Source organism: Vipera berus (genome assembly GCF_964194415.1).
Source record: "Vipera berus genome assembly, chromosome: 3".
In the NCBI taxonomy this organism is placed as follows: Eukaryota; Metazoa; Chordata; class Lepidosauria; order Squamata; family Viperidae; genus Vipera; species Vipera berus.
Genome location: NC_138204.1, coordinates 194,363,805 through 194,389,101, shown reverse-complemented (window position 1 = coordinate 194,389,101; position 25,297 = coordinate 194,363,805). Strand labels below are relative to the sequence as shown.

The following is a 25,297-nucleotide window of genomic DNA, read 5'->3' as shown; positions in this document are numbered from 1 at the left end:
CCTCCGGGGGAGAACAGAGGGTCGGAGCGTCTCACCGCTTTTACAGAGCGGAGATGACACTCCCGGTGATGATATGGCCCTCTGTCTGTGCACCTTCTGCCATTCCCCACCATCCTAGGGATGGGATGTTTGTCAATACGCCACTGGGTGTTATCGGCGACTGGTCCTCGTTGTACGCCGTCGCGAATGGTCGTGGGCCTGGCATGCGTTATGGTGGCTGGAAGGCGTGCCTTTCCCGCGCAACCATAGTCTTCTCCCTCCCCCCTCCCTAACCCCACAAAAAACTTAGCTAAGAACTTAATCAGGGGCCTCTTGTTGGGCTTATGCTGGAGGCCCCTGACCCTGCCCGGCCATTTAAATGGAGACACAGGCCAGATGCCTTCTTCTCTAATCCTCCCTTTTGTTCTCCCAGTTCAAAAGGTTTCCCTTGGTCTTTGAAATAACCTAAGGCAGGCTGAATCCACATGCGCTCCTCCTTCCTCGGGAGATGGCAGAATCCATGGGGGGGGAATAATGTTTTAAACATACATTTATGAATGTGATATAAATGGATTCTGACAACTACATTTCCTTTTTTTCGTCCTATCTTGGGGCCCTCAGGGTGTGACCAATGATACCCTGATGCCTGCAGGACTTAAATATTCATTCTGCCCCTTGTGTCTTAACCTCGAAAGTAAAGGCTTGAAGCATTCAACTGTAACTTTTCTGGGGATTGCAGATGGGATTTGGGAAGATACATGTGGATTATTTACCCCTAATCTAACACTAGCAACAGTGTTAGGAACACGAAAATGGCTTGAATACCAGAGGATTTTTGGCAGAAAGAGTATGATTAACTTCTAGTAGTGATCACAGATTTCTCCCCAGACCATAAGTAATCCTTTTATTTCCATCTTGGCAGAAAAATGACTTTGCACCTTGGTCCATATGGTTAAACTCAAACCCTGCAGTAGATCCCTCAAGACCTAACAACTGAAAAGTACTTGATGTATTTAGACCATAAGGCAGCCAAGAGACAGAAGCAAAAGTGCAGAAAAAATTCTGTTCACTGACCTGGTATTCTAGTTTACATACTTTCCTTACATTTAGGGTAACATGTTTTTACGGAAGAGTCAGTTTCTATTATAAAAAGGCAGCTACCATTGCAAGCAAACAAACAAATGCACTGCCTACTTGCATGAGCAATGAAATATTTGAGGAATTTGTTTATTTGTTTTTGTTTTCTGGTATTGTTCAAGGATAGAAGGGATTTCTGGAATAAATCATACAATGAGTTGTATGTGTGCTCACTGTCTTTCCCTCTCCTTTAAAGGCAAATTATGTGTAAATTTAGGCAGAGAATTTCTAGTAAACTAGTATATACTGACCAGAGAACCACTAGATGATTAGGATATAGTTCCTAATTATCTACCCACCCATCCTGGCAGAGGATGGTGAGGGTGATAATAATCCATTACATTTAAGAGTAATCCATTACATTACAAGACACCACATGGGAGAAGAGGGTTAGAAGCTAGGAGAATCTGCAAAAGCAATTAAAAGAAATTCAAAATGGAATGATAGAAGCTCCATCCTTTTTAATGTGTATTACAAGACATGTAAAAAGAGTGGGGCTTTGATGGTGAAGTTACAGCCGCCAACTTTATCAAATACCCCCCATGAATGCCCCTTTTTGAATTATAGGGTATATTCTCTTAGACATTTACTTTGCTTTTCAGAATTATCAGTAAACAATGACAATTTCAAGTGTGTAATCTATATTTCTTTCTTTTTTTTGTAAAGGTTGACTTGTCAAAGGATCTTATTCATTGGAACAACCTAAAACCAGAAGAGAAATACTTCATTTCGCATATCCTAGCTTTTTTTGCTGCTAGTGATGGAATTGTTAATGAAAACTTGGTGAGATGCTTCCTGTGATGTAGACTATAATATTTTGATGCTATGTTTTTTTCATTGCATGCAGTCAAACATCTATTTGTAATTGTACTTTGCATGTATTTGATGTCCGTCATAAGGAACATTGTGGATATTTTCCTATAAATACTTTTAACAAAGTTTGTACTAATCACACTGACTTTCAACTGCTTTTTCTTGGGAATCCTATACGTGTATACAGTGTTTTTTTTTGTAAGAAAAAAGGTGCCGGAACTCACATTTTGTTAATTTTTTATTAAAAAATTACATACTCAGTTCTTAACATAAATTTAATTTATTGTATTTAAGGCAAATGTTCGTAGTAAATGCTACACTAAAAATTAAAGATTTTCAATTTACTGATTTTTAAAAATAAATTATTTATCTTTTGCACATAGTTAATCACTGTACACACACCCACACAGGTCAGTTGCGTAACAAAACATAACGGTCACCGCCTGCAGTAAGCACTCAGAGCGTGACCACACGACCAATCACAAGCCAAGCAGCCCCATTCACAACCAGCACGGACGAAGTACGCATGCATCGGACTCTACACACAAGCAGCCCGCGTGCACCGTTTTAATGATTTTGCCACTGACCTGCTACGCTTGACATGGTGCTTCAAGTCCACGTGGACCAAACATTTTCAAAAGTTACTTTTAAAACTTGGAAAATCCATCAAAAAAAGGTGCCAGAACTCCGTTCCTGTGCATTCTATGACAAAAAAAGCACTATGTGTATATCATATTTGCTTTACCCAGAGATGCTCATTTAGAAGAAAACAGTCATTTTTATAAGACATCATGGCCTCGGGTAGGGTGTAAACCTGGTCTTACATGAACATTTAGATATCTGACTTCTTTCGTTGGTAGGTAGAACGTTTTAGCCAAGAAGTGCAGGTCCCAGAAGCTCGCTGTTTCTATGGCTTTCAGATATCAATAGAAAATGTTCATTCTGAGATGTACAGTTTGTTAATAGACACCTACATCAAAGATCCTGAGAAAAGGTAATTACCACTATGTAGAGGACTTCTATATTTCTTTTTTATAGTTCTCATGTATAGTCTGGTTTAGGGGTAATGGGAAACTGTGGCTTAACATTGCAAGGACATATCAGTGGAAGTTTGTATTTTTTTATATGCTTATAACGGAGAGAGGAAGAGTTTTTGCTTGATCGTAAGAAAATCAGTATTTGCTGATTTTTAGTTTTTTTATTTTAACTTTTTTATTTTATTTTTATCCTATCTTTATTATGTTTATACATAACTGAAGGCGTCAAACATTTACTATTCTTTCCTCCTCCTATTTTTTTATATAACAATAACCCAGTGAGGTTGGTTGGGCTGAGAGAGAATGATTGCCAGCTTTCATGCCTAAAGTAGGAGTAGAACTCATAATCTTTTAATTTCTAGCCTGGTGCCTTAACTATTAGGCTACACTGGCTTCAAGGAATCAAAATTAAATTAAGAATACTAAATTATAGTCTAAGGCCCTGGCTTATTTTCACTAATTATGATGAACCTAAACTGGTATCATTAGAAGCAGAAACATATGATTTTCACTCTTCATTCCTTCCGGAGAAATGGAGAAGGAGAAAGTGGAAAAATTGTTTGTATTTAACATTCAGAACTCATATAGTTGTGTCACTTTACTTCCATGGTGAAGTATATGAAGATCCTTTTTGTGTTTAGGTAGCAATTCCTGGAAAATGTTTGGTTTTAAATTTTTGTCCAAACTGCAGGAGAGATTTCTAGCATATGTTTCTGTAGTTTCAGAAGATCCTGTATCAGTGAGAAATGAAGGTGCTATGTTAAAAGCATCCTTGCTATTCTTGGATGTAAGCTAATTTGTCACAGCAAGTGATCTGTGCTTTTGTGCCAGTCTCACTACCCAGATTTACAGTCTTTTGGTTTTCCTCCATTCCTCCTCCCTCCTTCCCCATTCTCTCAGGGACTTTTTATTTAATGCTATTGAGACGATGCCATGCGTCAGGAAGAAAGCAGAATGGGCAATGAAGTGGATAAAAGACAGAGAGGCCACTTTTGGTAGGTGCCTCCATTTTGTGTACGTGCGTGTATGTAAAAACTGTAGATTGTTCCTCTAAGCATATGAGTATGTCCTACTCCAGGAACAAATATAATCAATATATATCTATCAATATAGCTATCAATATCTATCAATATCTATATATCTATCAATATAGCTATCAATATATCTCTATCAATATGTGTGTGTGTGTGTGTGTGTGTATAAACTGTAGATGGTTCCTCTAAGCATATGAGTATGTCCTACTCCAGGAACAAATATAATCAATAATCATACATTTAGAGATAGATAATAAGCTTTTTGCTTCCATCCCAAACTGATAAAATCTGCTAACGTTCATTCCTATACTGAATGTACTTATCGGATGCTTCCCACAGGGTATGACAATGAACTAAACCTTTGCCATTTCAGTAGATTCTATATTTACATATATTTATTCAATCTTCTCTACATCCTAGAAGTTGACATTAACCTCTTAAGAATATGCGGATTCCAGAAGTCTCTGTGTTAAAGCTATTCCTCTGGGGAATTAAACAATTAACAGGTTTTCTGAAAGATCTCTTTGGAATTAACAGGACAAGCCAAATGAGACAGTGAGGCCAGAGTCTTTATACAAGATATAGTAGATGCTCTTTCCTTGTTAGCGAGGTTGCACTTTAATTAAGATTTGGAAGGATTGTGGGTTTTGTCAGTGTTTCCCAGCTTTGGCACTCCAAATGCATTTACTTCACACCCTGGCTGAATAAAATAGGAGAAAACTCTTTTATTCTTTTCTACAATTTGAAGGTTGATTAATTGTCTGAGAAGTTAACAAATTTTGATTTCATTGAAACAGGTGAAAGAGTGGTTGCGTTTGCTGCTGTCGAAGGAATCTTCTTCTCTGGTGCTTTTGCAGCCATATTTTGGCTCAAGAAGAGAGGGTTAATGCCAGGCCTTACTTTCTCCAATGAACTTATTAGCAGAGATGAAGTAAGGTGTGGGGCAAAAATATTTAAGGTTAAATATGATGCTTTCAGAGAAGCAGTATTACTTGTAGACAGACTCTCTTATTTGTTGAGAGTTGCACAGTCTGCAAATGTTATTTACTATGGCTGGTTGCATAGTCACCCAGCTGTTTAGACTGGATTTGACACTTTTATCCAGCTGTTGAGTCTTTCCCAAGGACCTGGGATAAGCAGATACTTTTAATGATGTTAGAGAATGTTTGCAGGTTGTAAGCTGTTCCAAGTAAAGCTACCTTTTGCAATTGACTGATGGGGATTATTACTATTTTGGACATGAAGTTCATGATGATGTTTCATTCATCATTAAAATCTGGAAAAAAAATCACACATTGCTGGTAAACAAGAATATTTTGAATGCTATCATTTTTTGTAGTATAACAATATGTTGTAGTTTGAGAAAACACAATTCCCAATTCTACCAATATTTTTAGGATTGTATGTTTTCCCAGTCTCCAACATACTACTCTTGAATTTAAGATATTGAGTGGGTAATAAATATGACTTATGAATTAGAAATGGTATAAACTTTACTTACAATGATTAGGGTATGCAAAGCAAGTTTGTGAGTTAGGCAAGAGATGTCTGGAGACATCTCTATAGACAAAATTAATTAATGCATATCTTATTTTAAGTTTTAAAACACATTTTAAATCATTGCTGTTAACATGCATTGTTAGTGGGTTATTTTAACTTTTAAAAAATAAGCTGCATAGGCTTAAAGTAGTTCTTACATAAAAATGTCTTCTGCTTTTTCAAAAAAAGTTCTTATGTTTCTGTCTTCTTTATTTCTTTAAGGGGCTCCACTGTGACTTTGCTTGTCTGATTTTTCAGTATTTAATGAATAAACCTTTGGAGGAAAGGGTGAAAGAGATCATTGCCAATGCGGTTGAAATTGAAAAGGTAAGGAGATTGGAGACCTTTGCCTGGACATAGTTGTGATCAACCTCAAAATAATTTATAAGACCACTTGGCCTATGATGAACTTTAATATGAGGTATTCAGTTGTATTTTTCAGAATTTGCATAATACACACCCTACTGTGGCATTTGGATTGGGTTAACTTAGGGGTAGGCAACCTCGGCTCTTTTATGACTCATGGACTTCAACTCCCAGAATTCCTGAATCAGGAATTCTGGGAGTTGAAGTCCATGAGTCATAAAAGAGCCGAGGTTGCCTACCCCTGGGTTAACTAATCCTGTAGGTTAAAATGTGGTGGACTAGTTGTGATTTAATGTGTTATGCAAACAACTGCTCTATCCAAGTTTTATAACCTTGTGATTTGCTGCTGTGATTGTTCAAAAAAGTATGGTATGAAGGTCAGGTCAGTTATTTGCTGAATGAAGCATAATTGGCTGAGCTCACACAATATCCTAAACCATGGGCATGGTTTACAAACCACAGTCAAATTGATTAATCTTTAAGGTAAATAATTACTATATAAAGTTGCTCTTAAGGCTTTGGTGGAGAAGAACTCTCTCTCCCTTTCTTCTCTCCCCCCCCCCCCGCCCCCAATATCCCACCAAAGCCTTAGGAGGAGCTCCACGACTCTCTAAAAGCTGCCACAAGTCAATTTTTTAAAATATATATAGGTTTCATGGGGTAGCCCCTTGCTGGAAAACTATTCAAAATGGCCAAAAGAAAATATGGGGCTTTGTGGAATTGGAACTCAGATCTCACTGGTCCTTATTCAACGTGAACAACTACATCACAGTGACTCAGTCTTCCAGAATTATTATGGTGAACTGGGAAATTATTCCTGGAAAATACTCTGAAATAATTTCATTTTTTTCACTATGCAGGAGTTCTTGACAGAGGCCTTACCTGTGGGGTTGATTGGAATGAATTGTACTCTGATGAAACAGTATATTGAATTTGTGGCTGATAGGCTGCTCCTGGAACTGGGTTTCCCTAAGGTAAAGTAATTTAGGAAAATATTTGCGTGGAGCTTTGGCCTGTGAAGAGAACTTTGCCTAAATCTATGTCAAGGTAGTGTCTGACCTCTTGATTTGTAAGGATTATGGTATTTGTTCTGTATTTGTGTATGGGTAGCATGTGTATCTGTAGGTAAAGCCAGTGGCTTTTCTTTTATGATCATATTTTCTTGCAGTTCACTTATAAGCTTAATGCCAAGTTTAAAATATTTACACTCCAATTTTCCACACATGGAAAAACCGGACTTCACAGTAGCCTATATCAAGTTTGGAATCTTAAGGTATCTGAGATACAGCTTGGAATCCCAGCCACCATGGCTTTTCATGGGAATTCTGAGAATTGAAGGGTAAACTGAAAGGTATCTTTTATTAAAAAGGCTGGCGTAAGTAATTAAAAATAGTTTTATCAAGGTAGGGAAATAGTCCAAAGCACAGCTTTTGGAGTTCAGTCCAGTGTCTCTCCATTCATGGCCAGAACAGGCATCTGGTTTATCCTTTGTACTGTAATGAAGGAACGTATTGCATCTCCCTATGTGGTGGCTCCCAGCAAATTTGGATCTATTCTGTTCAGTGTTGGGAGAAATATCCTACTGATCAGCAGATAAGCTGTAGCCCCCCAATGCTTAGAGATAAATGTGCACAAAAATATACACATATTTGTGCATTTGAAGAGATTGTGAATTTTCTTGTGTTGTTTAAAAGTGCAAACTGATATGGAATGTGATAGAACAGGTGATGTTTGAAAAAAAGATGTGAACATATAGAGGGCAAAGTAAAAAGATCTGTCAATCATTACAAAATTGAAGGCTTTTAGAAAACTTGAAATATCTTGGTTTTCTCCTGGTCATCCTTATCAGTGCTCCAACACTGGAAGTTTTTAATAAGAGACTGGACAGCCATTTGTCTGAAATGGTATAGGGTTTCCTGCCTGAGCAGGGGGTTGGACTAGATTACCTCCAAGGTCCCTTCCAACTTTATTATTATTGTTGTTGTTATTGTTGTTATTATTATTATTATTATTATTCAAAGAGGAAGAAACCAGATTGGGGTAGGGTGGTAAATTGAAATGCTCTGTAGCAATCTCCAAAGATTAATTTGTCCTTGCAGTGCCTCATTCAGTTCTTATGTTTTAATAATAACTTTGGTTTTCTCAGATCTTTCAAGCAGAAAACCCTTTTGACTTCATGGAAAACATTTCCCTGGAAGGAAAAACCAATTTCTTTGAGAGGAGAGTTTCAGAATATCAACATTTTGCAGTTATGTCCCAAGCAAATAATAAGGTATTTACTTTAGATGCTGACTTCTGACGCTGCCGACTTGGAAGATTCACAAAGCCAAACTTCACCATCAATGACTACAAGAAACTTCTTGCAATCCAAGTAGGGTATTCTTGGAATATTTTATTCACTATTGATGATTGATAGAAAAGTTTCTACAAATAGGTTACAGGTTGTGCGCATGTATTCACTCTTTAACAATTCATTCTGTAACATCATGCAGCTTTTCTAAAACTATATTGTGGCATTTAGGACAAAGTTTGACAGCTGATCATTTTGATAAAATCCAATCCCATCATTAGAGTGGAAAGCTTTTATGATGATGAGAATGACTGTGCTATAACATTCCTTCCTACCTCAGTTCTTGAACTGATCTGAGATGAAAGACATACTCCTTTGTCTTAAAGGAATATTCCAGCATAATGTCTTGGTTAATGCTTGGATGGGAGACCATCAGAGAAAGACTACAATCTACATTCGAAAAACATTGTAGGGGCAATGGAAAACCTCTTCTGCATTGTTTCAAGGACAGCAACGTGGACATGGACGTGTAATCAGCAGGTATTGAAATTGCCTCAGTGGAGATTTTGTTTTTATGCAAGAGAAAATTGTACTTGGGGAAAATGAAGATGACAGGAGCACTTTATAATCCTTTAAAAGCATCATTCATTTTAGTTAGTCAAATCAGCACAAGGTCTGAAGTAATGTGTTTTGGAGGGATTTTTTTCATTTGGCCCCAAAACTTCATTTTGACTTTAAACTTGATTGCAGCGACCCACATGACATAGAGGTAATTGACAAAACCGAAGCTTCCTTTGTGAAACATCATAGCTAATGTTTAAGTGGGAAAACCAGTCTTGTCAAACCTTCTGTATGAGCATCCAGTAAAGGGGTTGGGTACGGCAGAGGCAGGGATAATTTAACAATCCTCAGGATATCATTGTTTTTTCTTCTGGAACTTGCACTAGTACAGGGGTAGGCAACCTCGGCTCTTTTATGACTCATGGACCTCAACTCCCAGAATTCCTGAGTCAGCTGAGAGGTTGCCTACCCCTGCACTAGTATCTTCCAGATAGCTTGGACTTTCAGCTCCCATTATCTTTGCGTTGGGAGACAGTTTTATTCATCACTGTTCCAGTCCGAATAGAGGCACAATTTAAGGATGAAATATATCACAGGGATGAAATAAATCACACCCTAATATTGTCAAGAATTGATGAAGCTTTGACACATTGTGCTAAGCCATTGCAAGGATTGTGATGTGTGATCAGTTAAATGTGGGTTACAGATTAGAAATTGGGTGTATTGTTTGAATCCACCATAGCTTTAAAGGTGAAATAGTTGCAAAATTGCTTTTTCAGGAACTGTAATAAGAAAAAGCAATGTTAGAAAGTCAGTGGCTGATGAACTCAGCAAGTTTTACCTTAGAGTAAATATGTCAATAATTGTACTATCAGTGTGAGTTCTTAAAGATCTGAAGCTTATAAAGCTTTCCCTTTTTTTATCCGTGGAAATTTGGTCTTGAATTCAGCCTTAGTTAAGGAAACAGGCCTTCTGATCCACTTCAGGGAAGTAAATGAGATATTTTGTTGGATGTATTTTAAAGCTTTTTCAAATATTCCTGTTTCATGTATAAGATTCTGATTTAGTCATTTTATTAATGACATAAAACTTGCATTAAGTCTCGTAAAATCTTTTTAATTCAGTTTAATTTATTTTTTCACCAGTAAAATGTCATAAATATAAACTAGAATGGACAATGTAAAGAATACTTCATAGTTTGTCACTCATATGTTTTGAGGAAAAAATACGAAGTGATTTAAATAAAAATCATGAGAACAAACTCTGTGGTTTTCCTTTTGTGAATTTTCTGTTTGGATCCATTGAGGATAACTTACCACAATTTACACAAAGCTCTTATCCAGAGTCAAAGGCTGGTTGTGGAAACATATGCTCTGAACCCAAATTCAATCCCTAAGATGCCAGAGACAGTAGAAGTTAGGGATATGAAAAATGTTTCAGATTCATGTTGACCTTTACCATGTTCTTTTTCAAGTTTGCAAGAATGAAACAGCTGTTTTGTGTCAGAGGGCTGGTTTAATCATTTTGGAAGTATTCCAGGATTTTGAATATGGAACAGCTGTTGACATACAAAATACTTCCAAAGTGATTGAGAGAGTCCAAGTGGTGCCCAGAATAGCTGTTTTGCACTCAAAATGGGCAATTTGAACATGCATGTGAAATTATTTGCACACCCTATTAACCCTGAGGTAGAAATTAGCCAACCATATTTTTTTTGCCAAGCAACCAGGTTAATTCAGTAAGCATGCTAAAGTTCACACAATGTTATAAACACAGTCTTAACTATATTGCCTAAGTTTAACTAGTCTCAACCCCAAAATATAGTTGGTTAGTTCCTGCAGCATATGTGTTAAAAACAGTGCAGGGTCAAATACAGTGATAGCACACTGTACAACCTTTTAAGTGAGGTCACAAATTGTCTGATCCGCCGTCTGACAGGAAAATTAACTACTTTATTAATGCTTTCCTAGAAACTAACTGTTTGAACCTTGCAGGGAATGTTAATTCCAGAAAGCAGAAGTAGCGAAGTCCTACAAGATGGCGGGTTGTGGACAGGACCCAGAACACCCCTGTCCTACCAATTCTTACCAGATTGGTAGAAATGGTTGGAGAAGGATGTTCAAGAGGAAACCATGTCCTGAACCACAAAGGGGCGCCTGAAAACCAACTGGTACCCAATGTAGTTTGTGAAGTAGAATTACTTCTCCATTTCCTTCAGTACAAATCTGATCTCAAAACCATTATTTATACAATTAGAAAAGTTTAGAAACTTAAAATGGAGGGAAAGGCAAGAAAAATAAAACTTCATAACATTCTCACTGGAATGGCTAGGACTGCTAGGTGGTCTTCAACAGGTGCTTTAAAGTTACCAGGTACCTTTCTAAAGTCAGGACAGAGACCCAGATTTCTGACACTGCTACACAGAAAGTTCATTTGTAGGATGGCTGGAAGTTGACAGTATTTCGTGGGATGCATCAAAAGAGTTAGTCTAACCATTGACTAGATATATTACAGTGAACACAATTTGTCACAGACATCTAAATCTGGAGACCCAGTTAATGTGTAAAAAGATGTGATGCCTTTTCCTACGAGGTTAGGAGGCAGTAGTGCTAGGAGTAAAAAGAGAAACCATTGCAAGTAAAATAGGTTAAATGCTGTAGGGGCTTCAGTTTCACTAGATCATTCCCCATTTTGCTAGTTTCTAGCTAGCTCTTTAGACCAGGGTTTCCATATTTTGGCAACTTTTAAGATGTGTGTGGATTTCAATTCCAAGAATCCTTACCCAGCACCCCGACTAAGGAATTCTGGGAGTTGAAGTTCACACATCTTAAAATTGCTGAGGTTGAGAAACACTTGCTTTAAACAACCAAAGGAACACACAATTTCTACACAATCTGTAATAGCACACAGATAACATTCTCCAAACCTTGATTCTGAATTTGGCTAAAACAAATTAATGTCCCAAGGTTAAATCAACAAGCTTGGTTTTAGCAGTTGGGATATTTCAGTAATACCCAGTAGGTGGCAGTACAGTAAAGCCTATCATACTCGCTTTTTTATAAGAGTGAAGGGCCTGTGGCACCCAATCAAATCTCACATTTTTGTGGTAATTTTGTGTTTCTTGCTTTGGGCAGCTTTTAGCTTTAGATCATTTTCTATGATCTTGATTTTATCCAGAGATTTAATAAATCAAACCTGAACGCTTCTGCCTTCTCCAGTTAGAAGAGCCTGGCAATCAGCCTTCTCTCTAAATGCGCAGCTGGTGCAAGGAAAATGTTATTAAATTCTAGTTTCTCCACTAGAGATTGAAACAAGGATTAGAATAACTGGTTGATTTCCCTTTGGAAAGTTGACTTGAGTTAAAAGAGCAACCTGTTCCCAACAGGTTCTATTTTTTTATAAGAAAGAGCATACTCCCAAGAATGTTTCGGCATAGTTTCTCTTTCTTTTGAAAATTAAAAATGACTGTGGAACTTGATACCTTTCCTTCAGCTGTTCCTTTATATGTTCTGTACAGAAGCAGCTATCATTTCCTTTTCTTATATTTGGCTCCTAGTTTTCCCATTTTTTTCTAGTTAGACAGGGTTTGAATTGTATTCCTTCCAAATGTTTCCCAAAAATCTTGGAAGGTCTCAAGCTTCAGGTTGCTCTTGTTTTATGGAGGTATTGTACTGACTGGATCTCCAAACTCGACATTAAACTCTGAAATGTTATTTCTGTTTTCTTCTTAGGTTTTATAATTGTTTCTTTTTTTAAAAAAAATTGTTTTAACTGTTCTAACTTGTAAATATGAAGTGCTTTTAATTCTGTGTGTGACCAGCCATACGCTAAATAAATAATGTACGGCATATAATACAGTATAATGACCCTGCTAGAAACATCTAAGTTCTTCTCTGGGACAGCAACTTCTGAACTACATCCTGAAGAATCAGGTCTCTAAAAGCCATTATTCTAATCTCAGATCTTCAGGTAACCTAGGAATCCATGCTTGATTCAGAGGATGAAATGAAGAGCACCAATTAGCCACAGAAACTACAGAGCTGGTGAAATTTCAGACCCCCTGGAGAAGTTTGTGGTTGAGATTCAGATCTTCTGATGACCTATTGTGAGATAGGAGCCTCTTCAGTAGACTAGCGAAGACCCTGGAGAAACCCTGTCCCTCCGTTCTATGTGTCAACCGAAAATGAGTAGGAAAAATGGCTGCAGTCATGCTCATTTTTAGAGTTGACAGAGGGATTGTCTTGAGGGTATGCAGCTGGTACCTAGGGGTGTGGTTCTGGAGTCTGTGGCTTCAAAATCTTCAGTTTTTAGCACTCAGTAATGGATTAACATTTCTTTTAGATAATGGTTATAAGATTCCTGGTTGAGAGTTGTTTTTTCTATTTTTGTTAACACTTTTTTGTGCACCCCTGGCTTGTCTTGGACCATGCTTCCAGTTGATCATGTACACTGAATATGCACAGCTATTCAGCTAAAATACACTGACTAAATTGTAGATCAGTGGTGCTTTGAATTTGTCACTGAGAACTAGAAAATTGGGTTGAATTCAGTTAGCCATAAGTTAATGTGCCACATTGACCTAAGTTATAGGAAAGTTATGGGAATCTACATGGATGGAGTAGAGATAGGGTCCCACATAATCTGGAAAGGGCTGCTGTGTTCAAGGTTAGGGATTGCCAGTTTTTTAAATGCAGACTCACACTTCTAATCTAAAGGATGCACAACACACCATTTCTATATCTATTTCCTTTTTCTTAGCATATAAATTTTAGTCCACTGGAAAAGCAAATTTGATTTATCCAGGGAATCGTGTGACTGAACTTGATTTTTCTACATTTTTTGCAGTAGTCAAGCAAACATCAGTCATTAAGGAAATCATTTTTCCCCAATGAGCACTTTTTCCATAGCAAAGACATAGCAAATCACAGTCACATGACTATGGGATGCTGCAAATGGTCAAAATGGTGAGCTGCTGTGTGTGTAGCCATCATAACTTTGAAAATGGGTTGTAAATAGCTTTTGAAGTGTGGGGGAGAGGTGTCTATCATAATTTTAAAGGTTGTTAAGATTCCAGTCGTAAGTTGAGAACTACTTGTGTTGCATCTATCCTGGCCTGTTTAAGGTTCAGAAGTTAAGTGGACTTGGTCATCACGATGAAAGACCAATCTGTAATTAATTATCTTTTCCAGGACTGCATAGCGTGACAATCTTGTGCTCCTGCGAAAATACATTTTTTTTATGAGCCAAGACTGTTCACAGCCACTCAGCTGTAGCCTTTCCACAAGAAGAAAATGATACTGAGGTACGGTATTTAAAATACTTTTAAAATATTCCAGATATCAGTGCCCCTTTCTTCTAGAACTGATGTGTGCATCTTTAATGAATCATAAAGAACTGTTTGTACACTGTGCTACACTAACGGCAAAACACATCTAAATGCAAAGTAGGTGTTTCTGCCAATGGTGTGTCTTATGATGTTTTCTTTTGGGGTCCAGATGCAAATTAGAATGTCTCCTAGCTTTTCCAATCATGTTGGATCTGTATACATGAAAACTAAATATGTACCATATACAATAAAACTTTTGTATTAGCATATAAATACTTTCTAACTAAAGTAATGTATTCTGCCCATCTTCAAAATGCCTATTTTTTCCTATTGGCCCTGGGCAATGGACATGGGCAACTTTTCCCCCCCAAGCCTTATTGTTTTCTTGGAATCACTGTTTGGGAGCTCCATGCCAATTGGTGAGTGGGCTGTAAGCATCAAAGTCTTGCTCATTTCTTGTTTGGATTACTGCAACGTGCTCTACATGGAGCTACCCTTGAAGAGCAGGCAGAAGCTATAATTGCTATAGAACAAGATGACATGGACAGTTCTGGAAGCCCAGAGAGTGGCACTTGTAACACTTCTGTTGCACAAGCTGCACTAGCTACTGCACATAATTTGCTTCTGGGTCCAAATCATGATGTTGGTTACCACCTTTGAAGCTCTTTATGATATGGGTCCAGGATTAGGGTTAATGATTAATCAAGATAAATCATTGCAGATTTTGTCACCCTCTTTCCAAGTGCACATATTATAGCAAAATTAAATTAAATGGTTAAAGAGGATTGAGATTGGAAGGCAGAGGCAGAGTTTAGGTTCAGCATCTAATCATTAGGTTCAGCATTTGCTCAGGTGGTCTCAAAGGCATCCTGCAGTTAGAAAATAAGACATATGAAATTGAACCAGTACAGGGATCTACTACCTTTCAGCATGTGATATTTCGTTTAAAAGAAAAAGTGAGTGCTATCCAAATGAGATGTGGACTAACACAGGAAGAGCAAAAACATCAAGAGGCCATGTTCCAAAACATAGAGAATGTATTTTCAAAAACTGCATCCAAAGAAGACTGGTGGCTACGTACTCGATATGTAGAGATTGCTTTTGTGATTGAACATGAACGTTATTTAATGTTTGCTAGAAATGAAACTCTTACTGCTTTGCAGGTTCTTGACATTATTCATATTGCCAATTCTTTTTATGAACCTCTTTTTGTGATGAGAATGGGATGAGAAAAGTCAGTAAATCTGCTCCCCCCAGTTTTTTGGACAATTTCAGTTTTGCTAAGTTGTAAGTTTTGTGTCTCTTAAAAATGAGAAGTATTTTTTACATATATACATTCTCCCTATGTGTATTTTTTTGCTAATATTCCTATTTGGCATATAGCTTTCCTAATATATATTTTTCCTGCACCATGGAGTATCTACATTCATATAGAAACCTAACCACTCCACTCTTGAGTTGGAGGAAGCCACAGTCTTTGATTTCTGGATCTGAAAATGAGAGGGATGTTCTTTGTCTCTTGGGTCAGCTCTGCCCATCTGTCATTGGATGGCTCTTTAACCAGTTGATTATTTCATGAACGTATATCAGTAAGACTGTTGGCAAAGGCATGTAATGACACATTGAAGATTAGCTGACATAAACATAGGAGAACAGGCCAAGGGTATACCCTAGTTGGCTTAGTTGTTCAGTCATTTGGTCTTGCAATCTAATAATAAATCATAATTTTGAGAAGAAGCAGGCTGATTAGCAACAGGAACATCTAATAAACATCACATTGCTGCCTTGCCCAGATTTAAGGCTGTGTGGGTTTTTTGGCAGGGAGAGGGAGAAAAGACTTTTAGAGATATTTATATATAATTCTTGACCTTATATGCTGTTACAGTTGTTATTGACCCTAAGTAGCATACATACCCAACACCCATAAATATGGGTTAAAAATAATAGATCATAACAAATTACAAGCACCCACATTGTACCCAAGAACAATTAGAATTGCATTCAACAATGTCCTATCACAAAAGAGACGAGTTTCATGTCACATCCATCCTGTCAGGGGAAAATAAACAGACTCATTTGTACATCAGTAGTTGTATTGATGGATGAGATGACCAGGTGGAGTCCGAGGTTGCGGTCAATTACATCATCAGTTACATCCCCACAAGAGACCTAAGTACACACACACACAAACACACACACACACACAAATTCCATTGACCTTTTTATCCAATGCCAATTTGGCCTGACTGTTGGTAGATCAGATTATTGTGTATAGGTAGCATGAAATAATCTTTTTTAGTGCTTTGAATTCTACTCCTGTTCCTGGTTTCTTGTGCCTGACAATTGCTAGTCAATTACATTACAAGAATCTTAACAGACTGACTGCATTCCTTAGGAAATGGCAATATAAGGCTTCAAGGATTCTGGAGGAGTCCTGGTCTGTGCCAATTACTGAAGTGCAAAGACTCTAAGCTCAGCCCCCCCCCCCTTGACTCCTACTTCTAGTTGAGCTGGAGATTCCACCACAGCTGGGCTTTGAGTACTTGCCTCCATCCCAACAGAATTGGTGCTAATTAAGTGCAACTCCAAAGAAAGGGGGCAGCAAATGAGAAGTGGTTGAAATATATGGATCAGTCCGTGTTGCAGTCCCTGACTTGTTCTCTTTTATGCAAACATTTCACTGGCTTCAGGATATGATGAAATGGTCTGTTAAACTGCAGTTCAATGACTGATTTTTACATACGTATGTTGTGCTTGATAATAGACCACCACATTCCTAATTTATTTTCTTGACTCTGTATTAAGATGAATTGGATCAGGTCAACTCAGACATTGATCAAATTTTTATGTACTGGAAAATGTTCATAAGATACATCATTGTTAGTTACTGCTTTGGCTTATCTGCCAGCAGCATCTTCACAAAGGAAACACAAATGTCGGTAAATTAAGTGCAGTGAAATGCATCATTTTGAAATGAGTGCTATACACAATTATTTCTATTTGAATTGTTCAGCCAACAATAAATCCTTCTCCCAGGCTGAGTTCTTGCGTTTATGTCATTGTAATTTTGTTCTCTGCATTGGTTATTATGGCATTTTATCTGCTTATTGGAGATTTTTGAAGGCAGTATAAACAACTAATCTTAACTTTAACCTGAAGAAGAAGGTGAAATACTTACAGGCTTTTGTCACCTTTTCATACTATTCTTAAGAGATGGGAAATATAAACACTTATTCCTGAAGATGGTTTGGTAGCTCATTTTATCAATATTTGGGAGAGTGGGCTAGTGATATTTTTAGGTGAGACAGATATCTGTAATAACTATCACCTCAGAATTGAATGATGACAGTAACCCAGGAACTCAGACCATTGACCCTCTGCCAAAAATAATCCACTTTTTTTTCTAGCAGACAACATCTGGAGAAGGTTAGATGTCATATCTGGGCAATAACTTAGGAACCTAGATATTTGTTGCTAGGAATATTTTTATAGGAAACATTGCTCCTTTCCCTTTAGCAGAAACTACTAAGGGAGATTATGTTATCTTTATCTTATTAGAAGTAGGGGATGCAGGCTAAAAGATCCCAGATGAGAGTGATTTATAGCACAGTCCACAACACTTGCTCACCTTTTACCCACCTATTGCTACCAGCAGTTCTTTCTAACCAATGACATCTTATACGTTCAAAAGAAAAAAAAGGGACCCATACAACTTTCTGGTTCTCAACAATATGGCCACAGTTGACCAACCTCAACTTGGAAGCTAAGCAGGGTTAGGCTTGGGTGGTACTTGGAGAAACTGCAAAGAGAAAATAGGTCTGTAATTTAGATTGGGAAATTGAAAAGCATCCTGACAGCAAGCAAGGAGGAATCTCTCCCTTACTATTGTCAAGAAATTGTCTGGGCAAGTCCATGAATTCTCAAGAAGCTCAGCTCAACTGCAGGAGATTTGACCTTTAAGCAGCCAGAAAGGCATGCAATTTATAATGTAGACTTGAAAGATTTAGCGAATCTATATTATGGGCTGATACTGCCCATTATGAACAAGTTGGCAGATGCAGTATGACATCTTTAATCAAAGATGTATTTTGATTAAAAACAAGTCATTGTGTTTAGTTTTGAGTTAATATATTTAATGAACTCAGTATATTTGGGCATCACTCTGTCTGAAACTAGCCATGGTTTAAGGCTTAGTATGGTGTATGACTCTGAACAGTCTTTTAGTCAACAAATTCTGAAAATTTTCAACCAGTGTTTCAATTCAAGCAATTCAAATTCTGGGAACTACTAGTTGGTCATATTGTCCATAGGGTCGCGATGGGTCGGACACGACTTCGCAACTAACAACAACAACAACAATGGTTACCATGTAGCACTACATGGTAACCACTACATATTGAAGAAGGGGAAAACTCATTTTTAGATCACCATATGCATGAAAAACAAGCAAATACATCATTTTTTTTGTCCAAGACAAGAAGACAAGATGTCATGGCTTATGTTTATTGAGGGTAATGGCTTGACATCTTGCTTTTGCTCCATTCTCAGTGAATGTTTGCAACTAAATGAGGTCAGCTGTTAATAAGCACTAAAGTTATTAAAAGGGAAAGTAGCATTTTCAAGCTCTTCATTAATGCATTGCAGGAAGTTGGAGATGTTACATTTCCACAGTAATCGTAGAAATGCATAAAGCATTTTGTTGCTTGCATAGATTTGCACCCCCACAACTGTGAGTTTTCTTCAGTCCAAATCAATGCAGAATTTTCTATAGCACTTCAACCTACACGTTATTCAGATTTACACTTGACACTGGAGACAAGATGATAGTGTATGTAATTCATTGCTATCAGCCCACCAGGATGGCAAGTGTGCTTACATAAGGCATCACTCAGAACTCTTCATTGCTAAAACAGTTGCTTGCCTTTGTTAATTCCAACTACCCTACCCGCCCCCCCCTGCCCAAACATACCGTACCATATAGGTATCCTAGACTTACAACCATTTGTTTAGTGACCATTCAAAATTACAACAGCTGAAAATTGCAACTGAAAAAAAGTGATTTACAACTGGTCTTTGCACTTATGATAGTTGCAGCGTTCCTAGAGCTATGCGATCAGTTTTCAGGTGCTTGACAACCAGTATGTATTTACAATGTTCACAGTGTCCTGGGGCCATATGATTGCCATTTGCGACCTTCCCAGCCAGCATCTGATAAGCAATGTCAGTGGGGGAAGCCAGATTTCCTGAACAACCATATGATACACTTAACAGCTGCAGTGATGCACTTAGCCGTGGCAAAAAAAAAAAGGTTATAAAGTCATCTATGACTTACCTAACAACTTCCTTGCAAGCCCTGTGCTTAATTTCTGTAGTATGAGAAGTCCAGGGGAGGCTGCAGTTCCTGCATTTCAAGGGGGAGTCCAATAGAAGCTACCCATTGGCCAAAAAAGGAACAAATGTAATGAGCTGACTTCACTATTTTGGCTGGAGAAAACACTTGTCAGTTGACCTGGAACTGTTGAGACAAAGGCCACATTTGTTGCTTTGCAGCCTGGTGTCTATGTATATTTCACCTGCTGCTCACCAGCCTCTTTGCACCTTGTATTTATTGTTTTAATTCATTTCCTATTTTTCTAGTATTAAAATTTGGCCTGCTGCAATGCCAAGCAAAGGCTAAATCTCTCACATCTTCCTTGTATCCACGAATGCTTCTCAGGCTCACTAAGAAAACCAAGTTCCAAGTTCTTGGACTCAAATTTCAGCAGAGGTTAGGCAGACACACGACACAACATGGCTGGGAAAAAAAAATCTATATTATGGACTAGGAGGAAGTCACTTTAAGCAGTTACAGCTCTCTGCAGTTAAAATCTGGAGTTTCTTTTTCTGCTTTTCCCATGCATAATGGACATCTAATTTTCTGCTTCTGAAAGTTGGTAGTAGGAGGTAGAGGCAGCTAACCAGCTTTCTTGTTCTGGGAAACTGTAGCTTTCAATGTGGGTCCCACAGTTTCAGCCCCAGTTTGAAAATGAGCCAGAAAAGCAGAAAGGAAAGCTGAGCTGCATGAGGGCATCTTAGTAGATTGCTGCATGTCAGGAGCAAGCTCACTGTTCAAATACCCAAAGTCATAAAGCACTGCTAACAAATCCCAATACCAAGATTCTTAGAACACACTACTAAACCATATTTTAGCATTAAGTGATTTTGTGGATTCAGCTGTTGTATGAATTTGGTCTGAGCTGGAGAGGTCATGAATTCATGAAGAAGGTGGCCTCATGCTATTTCCTGAGAGCAGAGGGAACATCAAGGACATCAGGGCAATGCTTTCTTCTTGCTCTGCCAGAGGTCATCACAGAAGCATCAAGTTGAATATTCAGTGGAAGAAAGCTACAGCTCTCATTTTGCAGGATCTGGTATGGCTGGACTTAAATATCACACTGGCACATGATTTATTCTATGGCTTACACAGTGATGGAGTTCATCCAGTGTGTGAAGCTAGAAATTATAGATTATCCACCATTAGGCTCAGAAAGCACATTAAATCAAAACTCAAAGGCTTCGTGTGATATGTGAAATTGAATACTGAACTTCAGTACTACCTGTAGTAATCTGTTCTAAGCGCCATGTGTGAAATTTGTCATGTAAGTAGAATGATGTGTTGTAAAACATTTATATAGTATGATACAATGAGGGTTTAGCACAATATGTGAACTTAATATGTCTGCATGTAGTTGATACAAACCTATAGAACAATCAATGTATTCATCCAGCTAAACTGTTAAGTATGATCTGCACTGCTGATATGGAATGAAGTCCATTGATGCATTGACTCATCCAATGAAACTGAATGCAAGAATGGAATAACTAATGTTTTGGCATGGATGTTGGATGTTTGGAAATCCAGGAATAATGAAGAGATGTCATATTTTTGAGATCAGTTCAGGTTATAGCTATATATCATATTGCTAGCCAATGGCATTTAAAATATTTATCAGTTAAAAAGTATAAAAGGTAAAGGTAAAGGTTCCCCCGCACATGCGTGCTAGTCGTTTCCAACTCTAGGGGCCGGTGCTCATCTTGTTCTGAACCAGCCCTCTTCTGGCCTTGTAAAGGCAAACCCCTATTTAAGAAGAAGAGACTGGAGAGCTTCCAAGGCTAAAAGGCATCTGCCAAGATTTAATTACGCAGTTAACAAAAACACAAGAGCTTGTCTTCTCAAGCGGAAAAGTTGCTTTCAGCAACCAGCCCCTCCCCAAACACTCCTTTTATAGAGAGCTCAGGGCGTGGTCTCCCTGTGCCTCCTCCCGAGGAGTCTCACAGCCTTTCTTTGTTTGTTCCTGCTCGACTGCCTCCTGCGTCGGGCGTCCTTGAACAGGGCCAGCTGTGGGTCATCTTCCTCCGCACTCTCGGGCTCACGCAGCTGAGAAGAGGTCCCCGGCTGAGGACTCTGCAAAGCCTCCAAATCATCATCAGCCGGTTCGTTTCCCTCCTCCCCCACATCTGAGTCATCCGATACATCGGAGCCGGCTGTCGGACCCACAGGCTGGCCCTGAGTCACAACACTATCCCGCACCGGAGGGCCCTTCCCCCGGGTCTGCCGATCCGGATGCGGTCGGGATGGGAACTGTTCGTGAAAAGCAGTCACCAACGCAGGGGCATGAACGGCGGTCGCGTCTTCCCATGTGAAGTCCTCCGGCCCGTACCCTTTCCACTCGATCAGGTACTGGAAGCGACCTTTCAGCCAGCGGGAATCCCTGATGCTGGCGACCTCGTACTCGGGGGTGCTGTCGCCATCACGAGGTCCTGATGGGGGAGGTTCCGCTTGGCGAAGTGGACAAGCCGGTTGTTCAGGGACCAACAAGGACCGATGGAAGACGGGGTGCACGCGCAGGGAACGTGGCAGAGTTAAACGATAGGCAACCGGGTTGATGACGGCCTCGACTGGGAACGGTCCAAGGTAACGGTGGTCCAGCTTCCTCGCCGGCCGAGTGGATGGTAGGTTCCTGGTGGACAGCCAGACCCGATCCCCCACCGATAATGGAGGCGTATCCCTTCTCGACCGATCGGCGAACCTCTTGTAGTCGGCCTTGGCCTTCTCCAGCTGCCGTCGCACCAACCGATGGATCGCCTGTAACTCCGCCATGAATTCGTTCGCTGCCGGCTCCGGTGAGTCCACGGGAGAAAGGGGGAAAAACCGGGGGTGATAACCCACGTTGGCCAAGAACGGTGTCATCTGCGTGGAGGTGTGCTGCGAGTTGTTAAAGGCAAACTCGGCTATGGCCAAATAGTCCACCCAATTGTCCTGCTGCAGGTTAACGTAGCAGCGCAGATACTGCTCTAAGATGCCGATGACCTTCTCGGTACCCCCGTCGGTCTGAGGATGATGCGCGGACGAGAGGCAAACCTTAATGTCCAACGCCCGCATCAACTCCTGCCAGAAGCGGGCTGTAAACTGGGCCCCCCTATCGGAGACGACTCTATCGGGAAGGCCGTGCAGCCGGAACACCTGTTGGATGAACATGCGACTAGTGGCGCGAGCTGACGGTAAGCCGCGACAGGGGATGAAGTGCGCCATCTTGGTCAACATGTCCACCACCACAAACACTGTCGTGAAGCCGGAGGATGGGGGTAGATCCGTCAGAAAGTCCATGGACACAGCCCCCCAGGGTCTCTTGGGCGTTGGCAAAGGTTGCAGTAAACCAGGCGGGGCCCCTGTCGCTGACTTGGCCTGCCTGCATGGGACGCAGGAGGTGACATAAGACTGGACATCGTGTCGGACTCGGGGCCACCAGAATGTACGGGAGACCAGGTTCAGAGTCTTGAACAGGCCAAAATGCCCCGCAGCCGGGTTATCATGACATTGGCTGAGGACGAGTCCCCTGAGTGGCCCTCCTGGAACATAGAGCCGGTCACGATAATACAGGAGTCCATCCGTGACCGACCAAGGCGAATCTGGCCCCACCTCTTCCTTCCGCTGAGCCACCCACGCCTCCTGCTGCTGCGCCTCCCGGATCCGAGCCCGTATATCCACCGGCTCCCGCACCGCAGCAAAAGACTCGACGGGGATCACTGTCCTGGGCGGAAGCTTGTCTTCCACTCGGGTGTACTCGGGCTTCCTGGACAGAGCATCCGCTCTCTGGTTGTGCCCGCTTGGTATGTACCGCACCCGGAAGTCAAACCTCGCAAAGAAGAGGGACCACCGGATCTGGCGTTGGTTCCAATTCCGAGCGGTCTGCAGGCTTTCCAGATTCTTGTGGTCCGTCCGGACCTCGATTTGATGCCGCGCCCCCTCCAGATGATGCCTCCAAGCCTCGAACGCCGCCTTGATGGCCAGCAGCTCCTTCTCCCAGATGGTATAGTTGCGCTCCGAGGGATTCAATTTCCGAGAGTGATACGCGCAAGGGAAAAGGGTACCGTTGGGCGTCGCTACCTGGAGTAACACGGCCCCAATGGCAATGTCGGAGGCGTCCGCCTCCACGACAAACGGCCGTTGCGGGTCAGGATGCTTCAAGATGGGCTCCTTCATGAAGGCGTCCTTCAAAGCTTGGAACGCCTGTTGTTCGGGGGCGTTCCACTGGAACCGAGTCTTCTTCTGCAGGAGCCGGGTGAGGGGGGCTGTCAAGGCAGCAAAGCCAGGGATGAATGTCCGATAGTAGTTGGCAAATCCAAGAAGTCGCTGAACATCCTTCACGCGACGCGGGGGTTGCCAACTCTGCAACGACTCAACTTTACTCGGTTCCATGGCGATGCCCTCAGGAGAAATGCGGTGGCCCAAGAAATCAATGGTCACCTGGTAGAACTGGCACTTCTCCAACTTGGCAAACAGCCGATGTTTCCGGAGGCGCTGCAGGACCTGACGGAGATGCTGATGATGCGCTTCACGCGACGGGGAGTAAATCAGGATGTCGTCCAGGTAAATCACAACAAACTGGTCCAACAGATCCCGAAAGATGTCATTCATAAAATGCTGAAACACAGCGGGGGCGTTGGTCAGGCCAAACGGCATCACCGTGTACTCGAAATGTCCATAGCGAGTACCAAACGCCGTCTTCCACTCATCACCCGGCCGAACCCTGACGAGGTTGTAAGCTCCACGCAGGTCCAGTTTCGTGAAGATCTTAGCCTCCCGGAGTCGGTCCAAGAGCTCGGGGATGAGGGGCAGCGGGTAGCGGTTACGCACCGTGATAGCGTTGAGTTTCCGGTAGTCACAGCAAAGCCGTAACTCGCCCGACTTCTTTTTGACGAAGAGCACGGGCGCAGACACTGGCGAGGACGAGGGCCGGATGAAACCACGAGCCAAGTTCTTTGTCAGGAAGTCCCGCAATGCAGCCAACTCGGGCTCCGACATGGAGTACAAACGCCCCACTGGGAGAGGCGCATCAGGGACTAGGTCAATGGAGCAGTCGTAGGGCCTGTGCGGGGGTAATTGGTCCGCCTCTGACTCGCTGAACACATCAGCAAAGTCGGACAGTTCGGGAGGCAAGGAAACCCCTGGGGAACCCTCCACCTGGCCGGCACAGATATGGCGGGTGTGGTCCACGCACTGCAAACTTGGGAAGGTGACCAAGTTCTGAGACCAATAGATCTGTGGATCATGCGCCCGGAGCCACGCCAGTCCCAAGACCACGGGGAAGTGCAGTTCCGAAGTGACGTAGAACTGAATGGCCTCCACATGGGTACTGATGGCCATACACACGGGTTGCGTGGCGGCCGTAATAGGCCCGGACAGGAGCACTCGACCATCGATGGTCTCCACAAGCATGGGCGGATCCACTGGACACTGGGGAACAGCCCATTTGGCCACAAAGGCCGAATCCATAAAGTTAGTGGTAGCCCCAGAGTCAATTAAGGCATGGACCGGAATCCCCTCTGGCTTGCCAGGAAGGATCAGACGTGCCTCCAAAATCAAATGCCGTGAAGGTTCACAGGCACCGTCGGAACGGCATCGCTCGGCGTGGTCGTTGTGGGTCGCCCGATCTTTCACACCGTCTAGATCGGGCTCGGGCCGTTTCCCGACAGCAAAGCAGGGGACTTTCTCAGGGCCGGCTTGGTCACTGATGCCCGCTGACGCTTCTTTGGACAAGAAGCAGCCAAATGTCCAGGGTCCCCACAGTAAAAACACAACCCCTCCGATCGTCGTCTGTCCATTTCCGTCACCGATAGACGGGACCTGGCGGCACCCAGCTCCATTGGCTCCTCCCTCTGGACTGGGGGCTCA

General features: G+C 41.1%; 1 protein-coding gene across 3 annotated transcripts in view; it reads left to right on the top strand.

Moving 5' to 3' along the window:
* Positions 1-25,297, top strand: part of RRM2B (ribonucleotide reductase regulatory TP53 inducible subunit M2B) — a 39,229-nt gene that overhangs the window by 7,201 nt on the left and 6,731 nt on the right. The window contains exons 3-11 of one of the 3 annotated variants that reach the window (XR_014025904.1): positions 1,783-1,899; positions 2,790-2,923; positions 3,867-3,961; positions 4,798-4,931; positions 5,762-5,866; positions 6,766-6,879; positions 8,052-8,177; positions 8,582-8,735; positions 13,946-14,058. Coding sequence is in view for 2 of the 3 variants with exons in the window: in XM_081323514.1 (XP_081179640.1) it covers positions 1,783-1,899; positions 2,790-2,923; positions 3,867-3,961; positions 4,798-4,931; positions 5,762-5,866; positions 6,766-6,879; positions 8,052-8,177; positions 8,582-8,728 (972 nt within the window). In the remaining variant the exon portion in view is untranslated. Of the gene's footprint in view, positions 1-1,782; positions 1,900-2,789; positions 2,924-3,866; positions 3,962-4,797; positions 4,932-5,761; positions 5,867-6,765; positions 6,880-8,051; positions 8,958-13,945; positions 14,059-25,297 lie in introns of those variants that run through there. The other 2 variants (XM_081323514.1, XM_081323515.1) reach the window with 2 other exon arrangements.